This window comes from Pleurodeles waltl, chromosome 7 (assembly GCF_031143425.1).
Source record: "Pleurodeles waltl isolate 20211129_DDA chromosome 7, aPleWal1.hap1.20221129, whole genome shotgun sequence".
In the NCBI taxonomy this organism is placed as follows: domain Eukaryota; kingdom Metazoa; phylum Chordata; class Amphibia; order Caudata; family Salamandridae; genus Pleurodeles; species Pleurodeles waltl.
In genome coordinates this window covers 855,732,134-855,749,189 of record NC_090446.1, presented here as the reverse complement: position 1 = coordinate 855,749,189, position 17,056 = coordinate 855,732,134, and the positions used below count along the sequence as shown (strand labels likewise).

At 46.6% G+C, this 17,056-nt stretch overlaps 1 protein-coding gene across 1 annotated transcript in view; it reads left to right on the top strand.

Moving 5' to 3' along the window:
• The window catches only part of LOC138245633 (gamma-aminobutyric acid receptor subunit alpha-6-like), a 288,378-nt gene that overhangs the window by 100,011 nt on the left and 171,311 nt on the right, over window positions 1-17,056 (top strand). Inside the window, exon 6 of the mRNA XM_069199369.1 lies at window positions 15,141-15,284. Within this exon, the coding sequence (XP_069055470.1) occupies window positions 15,141-15,284 (144 nt within the window). The remainder of the gene's footprint in view (window positions 1-15,140; window positions 15,285-17,056) is intronic.

Genomic DNA, 17,056 nt, shown 5'->3' with positions numbered 1-17,056 from the left:
CGCAAATGCGGGGTTTTTTGACCCGACCACTCCCGGGCGTGATTTTTGCCCGGGAGTATAAATACGACGCATTTGCGTCGCCGTCATTTTTTTAGACGGGAACGCCTTCCTTGCATCTCATTAACGCAAGGAAGGCGTTCACGCAAAAAAATGACGCTATTTGCCCATACTTTGGCGCTAGACGCGTCTAACGCCAAAGTATAAATATGGCGTTAGTTTTGCGCCGAATTTGCGTCGAAAAAAACGACGCTAATTCGGCGCAAACGGAGTATAAATATGCCCCATAATGTACTTGTCATAATATACAGGGCAGCTGCCCCATTTGTGATGGAGCATCCCATTTGCTCAACTCTAAATACAGCCTTTAATCTACTTTTTGGAGATTAAACAGTGTACTGAGCAAAGCTAAAAGCCAGAAAGGGTCACTTGAAGTGCAATACATCCTTGCTGAGTTCCCACTAAAGTAATTGGGTTTGATGTTAAAATATCTGTTGGTAATGGCCCTTTTTGCAGGGTCATCCCTGACCTTTTTGCCTCCTTCCTATTATTTGTTTTTACCTGTTTACGTTGGCTTTAGGGCTCTGGGCACTTTACCACTGCTAACCAGTGCTAAAGTGCATATACTCCCTGTGTAAATTGTATTGGTGATTGGTTTATCCTTGATTGGCATATCTGATTTACTAGTAAGTCCATAGAAAAGTGAACTAGAGCTGCCCAGGGCCTGTAAATCAAATGCTACTAGTGGGCCTGCAGCACTGGTTGTGCCACCCACATTAGTAGCCCTGTAAACATGGCTCATACCTGCCACTGCAGTGACTGTGTGTGCAGTCTTGCACTGCCAATTCGACCTAGCAAGTGTACCCACTTGCCAGGCCCAAACCTTCCCTTTTCTAACACGTAAGGCACCCCTATGGTAGGCCCTGAGTAGCCCAATGGGCAGGGTGCAGTGTATGTTAAAGGTGGAACATGTACTGATGTGTTTTACATGTCCTAACAGTGAAATACTGCTACATTTGGTTTTCACTGTGCAAACTCTATCTCTCTAATAGGTTAACATGTGGGCTGCCTTTAAATATTATTAACGTGCAGATTCCCTTTCAGAGCAGATGGAAATATGGAGTTTAGGGTCTCTGAACTCAGAGTTTAAAAATACTTCTTTTAGTGAAGTTTGAAAATGCAGCTTTTAGAAAGTGGGCATGTTCTTGATTTAACTATTCTGTGATTCTGCCTGTTGTGGATTCCATGTCTGGGTCAGTTTGACAGTTGGGCTGTTTGTGAATCCCCTGAAGACAGTGAGACAAAGGGAGCTGGGGTGTAGCCTGCATATCCTGCTGAGCCATCTGTGCTACAGTGAAAGGAGGAGTGGTCACTTACACCTGAATGGGCTGTGCCTGCCCTCTCACAATGCAGTCTCCATTCCTCTGGTGTGTCTCTAGGGCATGGCCTGGGCAAGGCAGTATCCTGCAAACAAGAGAGACTTCCATTTGAGGTTTACCAACTTCAAATGCAGAAAAGGGTATAAGTAGTGGACCCAAAACCACAGACTTTAGATTTCTTCACAATTACTTCTGAAACCAAGGGGAACCTCTGCCACGGAGAAGAGCTGGAGAGCTGGGGGAGGAGTACTGCCCATTTTCCGGTGACTGTGCTTTGCTGGGTTGGCTTGCAGTAGCTGCTTCTGCCTGAGAAAGGACAAAGACTGACTTTTGTGTGAGTTCCCACTGGTGAAGAATCTCCAAGGGCTTGAACTGAGCTTGCCTCCTGTTGTTGAAGTCTCAGGGACATCGAAGACTTCCCTCTGTCAGCACCTGGACTTTCTGCTGAGACTCCTGCCCTTCCAAGTGGTGCCCCAACCTGTCTCTGGGCCCTTGAAAGGTGAAGCTGGTGGAAAAGGATTGAAATCCACGCAAAGACCTCTGTGTGGGGACATTTTTGATGCACCATCCTCCGCCTGCATCATGGCTGGAAGATCAATGCACCGCAGATGCTGAAACGACGGTCAACAACCGCTAGTGGCTGCTGATAATCACGCAAACCCCATGCAGCGCAGTTTCCTGAAACCAGGCAACCAGATTTCAAAGCAACATCACTAGGTGTGAAAAATCAACGCAAAGCCGGCCCTGACTCGAGGTGCCCGTCTGGTAATTGCCGCATTGCTCTCTTGAGAGGGAGAAAAATGGTGCATCGCCCACGCGACGTGAGAAGTAAACATCGCACAAGCTCACTTGCGAGTAAAGAATCAATGCATCGCTGACTTTTCCGATGCTTGCTTGCCCGTGCAGCTTTACATTTTTACACAAACCAGGTACTTTGTGTATCAACAGCATTCTCACTGTTTTCTAAGGCACTTATTCTTTTTAAAATTCATATCTTGACTTGTGTACGTTGGATTTTTGTCGTTTTGGTGTTGTTTAATTTTGGTAAATATTGCCTATTTTTCTAAACTGGTGTGTTGTCCATTTTGTAGTGGTTTTACTGTATTACTGTATGTGTTGATACAAATACTTTATACATTACTTTTGGGGTTAAGCCTTTCTGCTCATACCAAGCTACAAGGGGTGAGAGGGGGGTTAATCAGGTGTGTTTCTCCTTTACCCTGACTAGAGTGAGGGTCCCTGCTTGGGAAGAGTGCAAACTGACTGCCAATCAGGGACCCCATTTCTAACAATATCTGAACACGAAAAAGCTTGATTTCTTTGGATCCAAGACTGATTTGCTGCTGGGATAGATTTACTACCTTGCCCCGCTCCAAGGTTTTAACTTCTGATTTAGTGACTTTTTTGGTTCTCATAAATCACCAGCTCGGCAATGCTGGAAGCTGCAGTAAGGCAGGGCTCCATGAGTCAACATTCCTTTACCATGAGATTCCCCAGAACCTGATTTCAGTGATGCAAAATGTTCTGAGTAGCACAAATTAGATTTTTCTGACCACCAAGAGTGTATCCTTCATGTGCAAGACTAAGCTCATTGACCAATTGCTGAAAAAGTTGTTTCTGGCCACAACTACAGCCTTCAGGTCATTAAAATAGTCTTCTAGGCACCTGGTCCCTGGGCAGGGCACCTGCATAGTCTCATCTACAGTGATCTGCTGGGCATTCCTAGCATTGCCATTAACAAGTTCAACATAAAACATGAAAATGAAATACAACAAGTTAATAATCTTTGTCTTTCTTGTTCATTCTTTTAACTTGATCAATTATTACAAAGCTTTATACAATTTTTCAATGATTTGCTTGTAAAGTTTGTGAATTGTTGTAACCTTTATTAACTATTATAACGACTGGCATATTTTGTAATGGGTTTTTATTAATTGACACAATTAAATAGTATCATCCTTCTGCTTTATATATCCAGGCTGCACGTAGCAGGATGCTAACTACTTCAACCACGGAGAGCAGCTCCAACACCCGGGTGGAATCAGTACTTGGGTCTTTTTTTCCACCAGCTCTCAGGCAGTCTTCTTTCTTCAAGATTAAGGATGGTGCAACTTGCATAATTCTGTGTAGTGTAATCTTGTGTAATAACTAGAGTATGCCACAAGATTACACAGAATTGCATGAGAAGAGTAATTCTGCATTTAGTGCTATTTCTTAGCGCCACAATGACCCCTCGTGTCCATTTTGGATGCAAGGGGGCCTTTTTGTGCTAAATCATAACACAAATAGCGAGTGTGAACAGCCACTCACACTTGCTAAGTATGCTCTTGGGCTATGATTTTTCCCTAACTTACTTCCGGCATTTAGCACTATTTTCTTATCACTAAATGCACCAAAATGAAGGAAGGATGTGTTTTTTCACAAAGTAAAGGCACTGAATGCAGCAGAACACAAATAGCGAGCCCACACAGCCACTTGTGCTTGCTAAATGTGCTCTCACAGTATGATTTTTCCCTCAAATACATGATAAGAAGTAATCTAATAATTATTAGTAATTCAGCACTGAAGAGTAATGCAGAGTTACCGAAACTACTCGTCCGACTTAATTGAAGTTCCATCCAGGCCTATTCAAGTTGTTTTCTTCCCAGGAATGTTCTGAGTTGGTGGTGGTGTTAATATTGGAATAGTCAATAGTGATACACACAGTGATACATTCATATGTAAGAACAAAGTCACATCACCACTATTAAATTTGCCCCTCAAGAATTCTCCATCAACCCAGGCACAAAAGCATGTGATCAGGCAGGCTCTGCGACGTAGGCTGGAGGGTACAGATTGACAGGTCACAGGTGGGGTGGTGTGTAGCAGACAAATGTGCAAACAGGAATCTTAGATCAGTCCCACAGATGGGTACAGTGACACCACAATGGTCCGAGGAAATTGGCCCCAATAAAACACACATGACCAGAAGGGTGCACACACTCCAAAGTCAGATGCTATATGAAGTTAGGAACACTTAGCCGATTAGAACACAGCATGCACAGGAACGCACAGTGACCACGCGCTCCTCAGGTCGGGCATCTGGACACATACTCTCTGGCCCACATTGTGTCCACACAAGGTCAAGGCCCACCAGACTTTGCTTTCAGAACCTTATTTATAACTCCAAGACAACTGTTCACATTCTTCACCGCAAAAGGAATGTTGCAATTTTTTATGGTACCCAGAGAACTGTATAAAACATCGCTCTGAACGATTGTACCTTGAGACAGTCCTCAGACCCCGGTTCTGAAGCTGTTCTCCCGGCTGTAATGTTTAATTAAACAAACTGTTCTGTTCTGTTCTGCCAGACGCCTCTTGTCTTTTGTTTTGTAAGGTAAATTCACATTTGAGCAATCGTGGTGAAGTGCCAAATGTATCCTGCGCACTAGGCACTGATTGGAAAATGGAGTACCTTATTCTATCCCACTATCCCCACTTTCTTTTTTAGCGCTTCCTCTTTGGTTTAGTGTAACTTTTTTGCGCAAGCACTAAAGTCAAGATCGCTACCACTTGCCTCCACCTAGATTTGATATGGCTATTTCCTAGCCATTCCCTATTTATTTGAGGTGTGCTCCTCTCTGTCAGAGTCCAAACAGGTTTTCTTTCCTGCTGAGGTTTGAGCCAAAAAGTCTAGGCTGCACTGGGAACAAATGTGAACAGTCCAAGCTAAAATCCATCTGACTGGAACCAGGACTGTAGGCTTACAAGGCACACTTTAGAGCTCACCTATCTGATATATAAAATATGTTTTCTTAATTGGCAAAAGCACTTTTTCTGCCATGGAGCACTACAGTGCTTTTAAACTCTGGCCTACTGTGGCTTTATCCTTTCACACTGTGATTTAATAGTAATAGCTGGAGTGATATATTTTTGTTATATATTTGGGTGGTATAAATGCACACTGAAGCCCACATATGACTTTGTAACTCAGTACCACTGGTGTGATTTTATACTAACTTACAAAGGACATATTAGACAGTTAAAAAATCCATGTGGGCAAAACTAAGGGGCACTCTCTGTGATGCACTGTGACGCCCAGTGCAGACACACATCTACAAGGCCACGCAAAGCCACTTTGTGTCGCTTTTCATGGCCTTGTAGACATGATGTAAGGCAACAAGGCTCAAGTCTCTGCAGTGTCTTGCACTGCATCAGAGAGGCGTACCATGGGTGTTGCGGTGGGTGTTCCCACACAACATCCAGGGGTTTTGATGCATTCCCAGATTTACAAGAATCTCTAAAGCTGGGACTGCATCAAAACTGTACACCTCTCCAGAGCAGGCGCAACAAAGATAAATATCTTTATTTCTCCTTATTGTTTCCGCTTTCTATGTGTGCTGCATTCTTCAGCACACATAGAAAGAGGAAAATGCCTCTCTGGATTGTTTTTGTGCAGGAAGGTATTCCTTTCTGCACAAAACAATCCTGCTGACAACACAGACACCTTTGCACCACGGTGCAAGGGTGCAGCATTGCCAATAGGCAGCAGTTTGTGTGCCAGTGCAGGGGGAAAGTTCAGAAATACACTGTGGGGGTCATTATGACCCCGGCAGTGAGTGGAAATGTGGTGGTAGTACCGCCAACAGGCTGGCGGTGCATACTCCCACATTATGAGAATGGCGGGTTGGCTGCAGCCAACCTGCCACTTCTCCACTCATACTGCCATGGCGGTATCAGCCGCCGGGCTGGAGATGTCAATCTCCAGCCTGGCCGCCGGCATAGTGCTGCTGGCGGCATTATGAGCATGTCTTCCACCATGGTTTTTGTGGCATTAGCAACACCATGGAAACCATGGTGGTAGGCCCTACTGCTGTCAGGGAATTCCTTCCCTTTCACTGTTAGGCAGCTCTCCCACCCCCTAACACACACCTGACATCCCTACCCCCCTCTATCTAAGCTCTCCCCCACCCCCTCCGATCCTCACACTCCCCCAACCCCCCATACATGCAAACACCCGCAAACACGCACCATGCATACACCCAATCACTAACACTGGCATACACACATTCATACCCACATACTTCCAGACATGCTTGCACACATTCTTACACAATCACACTGACATGCAGAAAAGCACTCACTTCACCATTCTTACACGCATTCACTCACATGCATGCAACAACGCAAATAACACAACACACACAGATGCATTCTCACCCACACTTAGACAATCATGCGCACACCCAGACACACACACACAACGCCCCCCCACCCCCTTCCCTGTCAGAAGCCCGATTTACCTTGGTCAAGGAGGTCTTCCGGCAGGGAATGGGAAGGGGCACTGCTACCGCCAGGAGCACCCCGCCAACAGAACACTGCCTGGTCGTATCACTGATCATAATACAGCTGGCGCTGTTCAACTGGCGTGGCGGTGCTGGTGGTAGCAGTGCCAGCTTACCACTGTCCACCAGTATGATCACTGCCGGATTTCCACCCTGCTTGTGGCAGAAGTCCGGCAGTGATCAGAATTTGGCGGACAGATTGTAGCTGCGGTGACAGTATTTTGGCAGCCGTCACCACAGCAGTAGGTGGTTTTTACCACCATTGTTATAATGAGGGCCAGTATCTTGTAAATATGATCCATTTCTTCACCTTTCCCTGTTGTGCAGGGCAGTGCAGCACAGACACTTTCTGCACTGCCATGCGACACATCCTTGTAAATCTGCCCCTAACTTCACAATACTATTTTAGGAGCAATCAATCAATCAGCGATTTGTTAAGTGCGCTGCTCACCCGGTATGGTCTTAAGGTGCTGGGGGGATGCTACTGCTCGAAGAGCCAGGTCTTGAGGCGCTTCCTAGGTTGAAGGGGAGGAAGTTCCAGGTTTTGGTGGCAAGGTGGGAGAAGGATCTGCCGCCGGCTGTGGTACGGTGGACACAGGAGATGGTGGCGAGGGCGAGGTTGGCGGAGCGGAGCTGACGTGTCGGGTTGTGGAATTTGAGATGCTTTTTGAGGTAGGCAGGTCCGGCGTCATGGAGAGCTTTGGGAGCATGGGTTAGGAGGTTGAAGATGATCCTTTTGTTGACGGGGAGCCAGTGGAGGCCTCTGAGGTGGGCTGATATGTGTTTGTGGCGAGGGAGGTTGAGGATGAGTCGTGCAGAGGCGTTTCTGGATGTGCTGGAGTTTTTTCTGGAGCTTGGCCGTTGTTCCTGTGCAGAAAGCGTTACCGTAGTCCAGTCTGCTGCTGACGAGGGCGTGGGTGACTGTTCTTCTGGTTTCAATGGGGGATCCACCTGAAGGTCTTGCGAAGCATGCAAAGGGTGTTAAAACATGAGGATGAGATGGTGTTGACTTGCTGGGTCATAGTGAGCAATGAGTCCAGTATGAAGCTGAGGTTGCGTGCATAGGTGGTGCGCACTGGGGCAGCTCCCAGAGTGGCAGGACACCAGGAGTCATCCCATGCTGCTATGTTGGTGCCGAAGATGATGATCTCGGTCTTCTCTGAGTTCAGTTTGAGGTGGCTTGCCTCCATCCAGTTGGCAATGGCGTGAAGACCGGTGTGTAGGTAGGTCTTGGGGGTTGCGTGGTCCTTCGTGAGAGAGAGGATCAGCTGAGTGTCGTCCGCGCCGAAGATGATGTTGAGGCCGTGGAATCGGACGATGTTTGCGATGTAGACATTGAAGAGGGTGGGGCTGAGTGAGGATCCCTGGGGGACTCCGCAGATGGTCTTGGTGGCTTTTGACAGGAACAGGGGGCGGTGGACTCTTTGGGTTGTGCCAGAGAGGAAGGATGTGAGCCAGTCCAGGGCTTTGTGGCAGAGTCCAGCGTCGTGGAGGCGTGTGCGAAGTGTGTGGTGACAGACGGTGTCGAAGGTTGCAGAGAGGTCGAGGAGGATGAGGGCAATGGATTCCCCTTTGTTGAGCCTGCTCCTGATGTCATCAGTGGCAGCGATAAGTGCTGTTTCGGTGCTGTGGTTCTTGCGGAAGCCAGATCAGGAGATGTTGAGTAGGCTGTTGTCCTCAAAGAAGCGAGATAGTTGACTGTTGACTATCTTCTTGATGACCTTTGAAGGGGGAAGATGGCGCTCTCGAAGGAGCTGTTGATGATGGTCCAGAGCTAGAGAGTGATGATTTAGCTGGCTTTATTGAAGACGTGGTGAGGGCAGGGGTCGGCGGGTGAACCGGAGAGGATGGTACTCATGGTCTTGGTGGTTTCCTCGTTGTTGGTGTGGGTCCAGGCACTCAGGATTTTGGTGTTGATGGGTGCGTTGGGGTTGGTGTTGGCAGTGGTGGTGGTGGTGGGGGGATGGCGGTGCGAAGCTGCCATCAATGTCTGTGATCTTGCTTTAAAAAAAGGTGGCAAAGGAGTCGCTGAGGCCTTGGAAATGTGGGGGGTCGGCAGAGCAGGTCTTGGGGTTGGTGAGTTCCTTGATGATGCTGAAGAGCTCCTTGCTGTTGTGTGCATTGTTGTCAATTCATTCTTTGTAGAAAGATCTTTTGGTGGTCCGGATGAGCTGGTGATGTTTGCGGATAGCGGATTTGAGGGCAGAGTGTTTGCTTTCTGTTTGTTCTTGGCGCCAGATCTTCTCGGCTTTCCGGCACTCCGCTTGGAGGCCTGAAGGTCTGTGGTGAACCAGAGAGCTTTCTTGCTGGTGTGGGTGTTGGTGATTTTCTTAAGTGGAGCGAGGGAGTTGGCGCAGTCATCGAGCCATTGCTTGAGTTTGGGGGCAGCAGTGTTGGGGTCACTGGTGTTGGGTGGCAGGGCATGGGCAAGGGTGGAGATCATTTGGTCCTTGGAGATCTTGTTCCACTTACGGTGAGGAGTCCAATGCTGTTGGTGATGGGTGGTGGGTTTCTTGAAGGAAAAGTGGACACAGCGGTGGTCGGTCCAGTGTAGTTCGGTGGTGTGGGTGAAGGTGACGTGGCTGCTGGTGGAGAAGATGGCATTGAGTGTGTGGCCGGCTGAGTGAGTGGGCGTTGTAACAAGTTGCTTGAGGCCGAGGTTGGCAAGGTTGTCCAGTAGGGCTGCGCAGTTGCCGTAGCCGGTGTATTCCAGGTGGAAATTCAGGTTGTCGAGGAGCATGTAGCCCATGGAGGCAAGGGCGTTAGTGCTGATTGTGTCGGCAATGGCATTGCAGAATTGTGGGCGGGGACCAGGGGGTATGTAGACGAGGATTCCTCTCAGGGTGGTGTTGGCGTTGACGGAAATCTGGAAGTGCAGGTGTTCAGCGGCGTCTAGGGTGTCATGGGTGTCAGTTGAGCTCCTGATGGAGCTCTTGTGGACTATGGCGATTCCTCCTCCTGGTTTGTTGGTGCGGTCTCTTTGGGTGATTTTGTAGCCCTCAGGGATGGTTATGGCGATGTTGGGTTCCGAAGAGGGGTTCATCTAGGTTTCGGTGAGGAAGGCGATGTCTGGGGAGGAAGATGTGAGCAGGTCCCTGAGTTCGACGGCGTGCTTGTGGACGGAGCGGACGCTGAGGAGGATGCAGATGAGGTGGTTGTGGTGGGTGGCGTTGTTGTGGTGCTTGGTGGCTTGAGCGCAGGTGAAGTTGCACGTCCGGCATGAGAAGGGTTCATGGGTGTGCCTAGGAGAGGTCTGGATGCAGGCGGTGTGGTGGCCGGGGTTGATCGTGTGGAATTCTTCTGTGGTGAAGCGGCGTCTGGTGGCGTGGGGGGTGCGAGGGGCAGGGGGACTGGTGCTGGGCGCGGTCCAGGCCCGGACGGGTGCAGACGGCGGGCTTGCCTCTGGCGTGCCTGCACAGCGGCCACCATTAGGAAGGGGAGGTGGGAGGGAGGAGAAGCTGAGAGGCAGGAGGCAGGGAGCGATGGGCAAATGGGGGACGAGGGGGGCTGGCCGCAGGGGAAGCAGCGACGGGAACAGGGGGAGGTGGACGAGCCGAACATCGGCAACAAATGGAAAGTCACAAAACAGAACCAAAGAGCAGAAAAGGCACAGAAAGCAGAGTCAGAGACGGAAAGGCACAAAAAGGCACAAGAGGAAAAACGTCACAAATAACGCACAGACAATTACAGGACAGACACAAAATACTTACGGTAACCACTAGACACCAGGGATGAGGCGCAGGCGGGTGCCTGCGGGTGGTGGAGGGTCTCGAACTCACAGCAGCAGCGAGGGTGGGGTCGGGGGCACGGAGGCAGACAGGTGGAGCTGCGCAGCATGTTGAGTGAAACATGGCCTTAAAACAGATCAGGGGACACTCTCTGCACTGCGCAGCGGCCACCATTAAGAAGGGGAGGTGGGCGGGAGGAGCCGCTGGGAGGTGGGCAGTGGTGGGCAAATGGGGGAATTAGGGTGGTGAGGCTGCAGGGGAAGCAGCAGCGGGAACAGGGGGAGCCGGACGAGCCAAAAATCGGTGACAAATGGGCAAAAAAAGACAAGGAAGACAAAAAAAAGGAGGAAGTCACAAAACAGAGCCAAAGAGCAGAAAAGGCAGAGAAAGCAGAGTCAGAGACGCAAAGGCACAACAAGAGGAAAAACGGCACAAATAACGCACAGACAATTACAGGACAGACAAGCAATACTTATAGCAACCACTAGACAACAGGGATGAGGTGCAGGCGGGTGCCTGTGGGTGCCTGCGGGTGGTGGAGGGCCTCGAACTCGCAGCAGCAGCGAGGGTGGGGTCAGGGGTACGGAGGCAGACAGGTGGAGCTGTGCAGCATGTTGAGGGAAACCTGGCCTTAAAACAGGTCAGGGGTCACACATGCAGAGCATGTGTTGTAGCAATAGATGATAGTGTCACACAATACAGTATCATAATGCTAGCAAAAATAAGGTCCAGAAAAAGAAGACAAAACTTGGCGACCACACAGAAAAGGGAACTGTCAAATTCAGCAAATTTAGCAGAGAGGCTTTGTGTGGTACCCCATAGAGTTATAAATCCCAGTATAGTTCACTATTCCAGTGAGCAAGACTTCTTGTACACTATCACATTTTGTTTTATTGAACTTACAGTTACAAGCCCACTGTATGCACAGTCATGAATTAATGTGTATATTAATGCAGCTCTTTACTCCAGTGAACTTTACTTATTCCTATGCATTATGGTATTATGTATGGAAAAATTGAATTAATTAGATAATGCCAGAACAGTGACATCCATTACCCACATTCTACCCAAAATGTTTAATCTCACTGTTTTTCTGCTTAGTGTGTGTCTTTTTGTGGTGACAGAGAGCATGTGGATGACATAACCCAAGTACATACACTACTAACTCCCAATTCAAGGGGCAAGTCCTCACTGCAGAACCATGTTAAACAGCTCCAGGGTGTTGGTATCTTTGTGAAGTGGCATGAATCATGCACTGTTTAACATCCAAACATAGAACTGAGATATCAGTGTCTATGGCATTTTGCCATCACAAAGCCATTTCTGGCATACTTGTTCCTCATTGATGTAATAGCTTGCTATGCCATTTCATTTCAATTCAATCACCAACCACATCATATCCATAGACTTCTTGGTTAAGCATAGAAGATATCAGCTCCTTAACATGAAATAAATCAAATCATGTTTTCAGTATTGTTAAAATGAGCCTCTGGAGAGCTCTGAAGTTATATCTTTCCACACTTATGTCTTGCCATGCTCATTAGACATTTTTTGGCCAAATATTCTGTTAGAAATATGCCTGAACATATATGAGATTCACATACCATGATTTACAACCAACAATTGAACAGGTTGCTGAACAACTGTACTGACCCCCGGCACATTCATCAATATTTTACATCTGGATATGTAGCGGGATATGTAGTGTTCAAAATTGTGGTGAGGTCATTACCCTGAAAGACAGTTGTTGTCACTGTATATCAGTGCATTGGAATAATGTGAAGTTCTAGCAATGAAGGGTATTTACTTTTCATCTAAAACTTATAGCCATGTGTCAGGAAATGAGAAATTAGTTGTGTGACTTGTGGGGTTTGGCTCTCTCAGGGTAGCAAAGCAGAGTAGCCCAAGACCTACTCAAGACAGGTGGTGTGAGCTAGTAATCACCCTTTACTGGCACTCAATAATAACACTCAATAAATGATTGTTCAGTCTGCACTTTTTCTGTTGAAAAAGGAAAAGTACATTTATTACACACTTTTTACACACACACACTACCCAATACTATGCAGTAGTTTACAAATAAACATAAGGCTGATGGAAATACATTTCAATGACATTGCATAATCACCTCTGGCCCCCTAAGGGGTCAAGACCAATAAACACATCAGGTAAGTACATTGACTTAGTCAAAGGCTCAAGTTCAACAAATCACTTGTCAATACATCATCATCTTGGAGGGAACATGCAATAATCAATAATAACCATGTGTAAATGCACTTAATAATGTTAATAAAACATATACCTTTTGATCAGTAACCACTGTCAACATTATTCTTTCAATAAAGCATTTAAAATGATAATAAAGTATACACCTTTTGATCAGTAAACACTAAGAATATTATTATTCTTTCAATTTAGCATTTTTTAATGATCATCCCAAGTGTCTGTGTGCATTTTTATCAACTTTTAACTAGCGAAACTGCAATTATCAAGAAACACCCTAGAGGACATTGAATTTGGTTCACAAGCATGTAACAATATACTCTGGACCTAGAGGGTGTTGCACCACTTGTATACTCTTTTGAAACACATCTATGCCAAAGTGAATTTGACCAGGAACTTAGCCCCTAGTGTGCGCAACACTTCCAGATGAAAAGCTCATGCTTGTGAACTTGAAGAAAGTTCTGTGTAGTCATTGCGTCATGGTCCCTGCAGACTTAGCATCAGTACATTTTAAAAAGCATCTTTGGGCCTCCTGGGGTAAGTTGCTGTCTTCCGGCAGTTTCCTTGGAACTTTTGTACATCGTTGGTGGTGGTCCCGCTGTCCTGGGACCAACATGAGGGGAAACAAAATGTGCCAAGTTATGAAGCCCCACACGGCATTATGGGGTGCTCATTCAAGGGAGTGTGAATATTTAATTAATGGCTCTTCTGCTGTTTAGGGAAGAGATGCTGCCTGGGTTTTCCTTTTTATTGTCTGCTGCGCTGCCTCCTGGACTTTTCTTTTTTTGGGGTGTACCCAGCCCCATCTGAGCACTCCATTCACTTCCCTTGATAGAGAGCAGCCAAGCTAGCCCATTCCTAGCTGCCCCTGCTGGTTCCCTGCATGTGCATCACTCTTCTGTGCTGTGTGGGAGCCGGATGGTTGCATCTTTCCTGCTCACTCCTACAGGCAAGGTACTAGTTGCGGTTTTGGCTTCCCACTCCTCCTGACCTGCCACTGTTGAGGGAAGGGCGGCAGCACTTCCACTGCTGCTTCTTCATTCAGGGGCCTAGAGATAGGGTCCTGGGCCCCTCCTTCTCTCCTCTCCACTTTAGGGGTGCCTGACGAAATTCCTCCATTATCAACACTATTGGGGGCCCAGAGCTGGGGTTCCGGGCCACCTGATGAAGAAACTGGACTGTATGATGGTTTCCCCATGCCCATGGAACACTTGGAATTGGGCCCCAGGCATGTCTCCTTCCAGCATATAAACTTGAGGACTTCTCCTTTGGTGACCCTCGGGCCCTGGCCTACCTGAGGGGTTTATAACCAGTTCCATCAGAAAAACACAAACAAGAGAAAGCTTTCCTCTTGCACAAGATCTTTTAAGTGAGGGTGGAAGGTTCCAGAAGTGAGGCACCTCTGGCCCATTCTGGGGTGACACATCAACTCTTTGCCTCTGTCCCCACCTTCCTGCACAGCCTGCTGGGACATTTCAAAATAGCATCACCCAGGATTCACTAGTCACATATGCTACGTGGGTCTCAGCTCTGCCCCTCACTGACATCACTGCCAGGACCTTTCCCACCAAATCTTCAAAGAGAGACCCCTCTTTTGTTACCTCCAGAGATCTGGGCTCCCTCCTTCATTCAGTGGGCTTGGCTAGGCCCATACCCGGTACAGTTTGACAGTTAACTGATAGATGCAGAACATTCTGCCCCACCCCTTTCCTCCTCCAAGCTGAGTGAAGCACTGTTAATTGCTCCCGTTGTGTGGTGAGGCCTTTGTTTAAGCTTCTGGAGAGGAATGTAATTAACTTGACACAGCAGGGTGACCAAAGGACTGGGCTCTGATCCTGAGCTTAGCCAGAGAAATATGACAGTCTTGGATGACCCATACGCTGTACAGATATTTTTGAGGACTTGCAGTGATGATTTTCTCATACAGGTTACGCTGCAATACAATCCATCACTGGTCTCTGCAGGCCAAAGGGAAGTGAAGCTGCACTCCAAGGCACCCTTATCAATAGGTGTATAACGGATGTCACTGCAGACAAGACAGTAAACCACACTGACTTTCCCTATGAGTGTCCACTAACATTATGAGGCTACCTCAGTTCAATATCAAATCCTGCAGAGTCCCCTCTGTGCCAAGCTACCTGTGAGCAGTTACTGGGCAGTGCATGACAGGAGTCTCCCACGCACAGCCCTTGCACATGTACAGCCGTGTCTACGTGTAACCAGCCATGTGCTTCTAATCTTTGCTGTGAAGCAGCAGCCTTGTTTTAAAAGGCGGACACTGGTAGTAAACACACGCAGTCTATTTACCCTGAGATTACCGTGGTGAGTCAAAGGTTGTGAGACTTACCCGCAGTAAAAAAGGTCAAAAACTAGGTGGTCAAAAAATACGGGCAGATTTGATGAGCAGATTCCAGTTCCTTACACCATGTAATTGTAAGATTTCATACGAGATGTAATTTGTTCTTGTACCTTTTTGTTTCATACCTTAGATGCCTACCCCAAAAGTGAAATCATATACACTTGGCAGAGAGGACTACTTAAGTCTGTCGATGTGTCAAAAGAGTCCTCAAGTCTCCTCCAGTATGACCTAGTGGGCCAGACGGTGTCTAGTGAGACAATAATGTCCAGCACAGGTAAGCACATCATTGTAGTTTGTACAGTCATTTGAAAATGGCTAACAAAGATGACACGCGTTAAATATGAAGTGTATTGGGTATCAATATAATACCTCTTTCATCTGATGGGATTTCTATGCAGTCCACGTCTGTCCCAGCAGGAAAGGAAATCATACCTAGCTACGTAACAAAGAGTGTCTTAAAGCAGCACTAGAAGGTGCACATCAGACCTTAGATTACTCGCAGGAAACCTGATTTTTCTATGAACTTGCAATGAAAAGTGTTAAATGTCCCTTTACTTAACCATTAATTACATTTTAATGTAGAATGTCACTTTTCAAAAAATATGTTGTCTTAACATTTTGAAGAACACTTCCTTCAAAGTTTTCGACTCTCCTAGATGTTTCTACATTTTCATAATTATTGCAATAATTCAGTCAAAAGCACTGCAAGAAACTACACGTGCTCATTTCTCTCCTGAAAGGGATTATGATTTGCTCCTATATTGTTATGATTTTGAGGGTTTCTTGATTTGTTTAGTGTCATAGCTGCTAATATTTGTTTTCAACCATCTTTACTGTTCTAAGTTATCCCTATCCTGTTTGACTACGTATTGAGTTTATTTTACTGTTTGCAGTTATCTCTAGCCCGTGAGGCTACTCACTGAGGTTTTTATAACCTTGGGTTGACTATTTATGCAATTCTGTTAATGAATAAGCCAGATGAAACTTGATTGACTTTAGCTCCCATAAACAGATCAGTTGTCTGTTTGATATTCATTTTTAGTTTTGACCTGGAGAGAAATGCTTAGGCTTTCTTTCCAGTCTATTGTGATCTCGTAAATGAATATCCTACACTACAAATATAACAGGGCTTTAAATCTGTTTGCTTCACCCATTGCTCTCTTGGAGTCCCGTTCACACTGTAGTTCAGCCCATAGGACAGAATCCATACAGTGGGAGTTTTGATCATCCCCCTTTTGGCATTAGCTTGTGAGCAATGTTAGTTATGACTTTTATCAGACCAACTAATTGTTGCTTGACTTGTCAGGCAGTGTGAGTGACATAATTTTACCTATTTGCTCTGCATTAACACTTGGAAGGGACAACACCTGACAGGAAAAAGAGTTTACACGAATCTGCCAAAGTATGTCATTCTGGCCCCTTCTATGTCCCACCCTCCATGTAAGTGCTACAGTGCTGCTCATAATGATCCATTCACTTACTCTACCACGAAGTCGTCAATACCCTCTTTGTTACTGTGGCTCCCCACAAAAAAGGGGTGGAGTCAAATAACTTCGAAAGCAGTTGTACTTAACTGGATACAAATCCAGATTTGCACTGTTAGCTGTGTGCTTGAAACGCTATATATAATGTCTTTACCTTGTTGACCTTATGTCTAATGACAAACGACCTTTGGCAAAGAGGACGCTCGACGTGCAATACTAGTCTCTGTCAGATACACTTGCACGGAAAGTGGCTTTTGAAGCATGAAGCCGGATCCCTTTAGGGGTTTCTTGGTAGTGAAGTACAGAACGATTGAAACATTTTAAAAGATCTTGCTTTGTCTTAAGTCTTCTTTGCATACAGGACTGTAAAGATAAAGTGGTTTATGTGCACACTGTACGAGCAGAAGTAAAAACACAGACCACCAAATTCCCCCCACCACTCCCCTTACCCCAGAGTTAAGTTTAATGATTATTAGGAATCCAAGAACTGAATAGGCTCGTGAGCCTGATCATATCTAGCATAGTTTGAAGATCAGTACTAGTTGTACTATATGCATAGAAA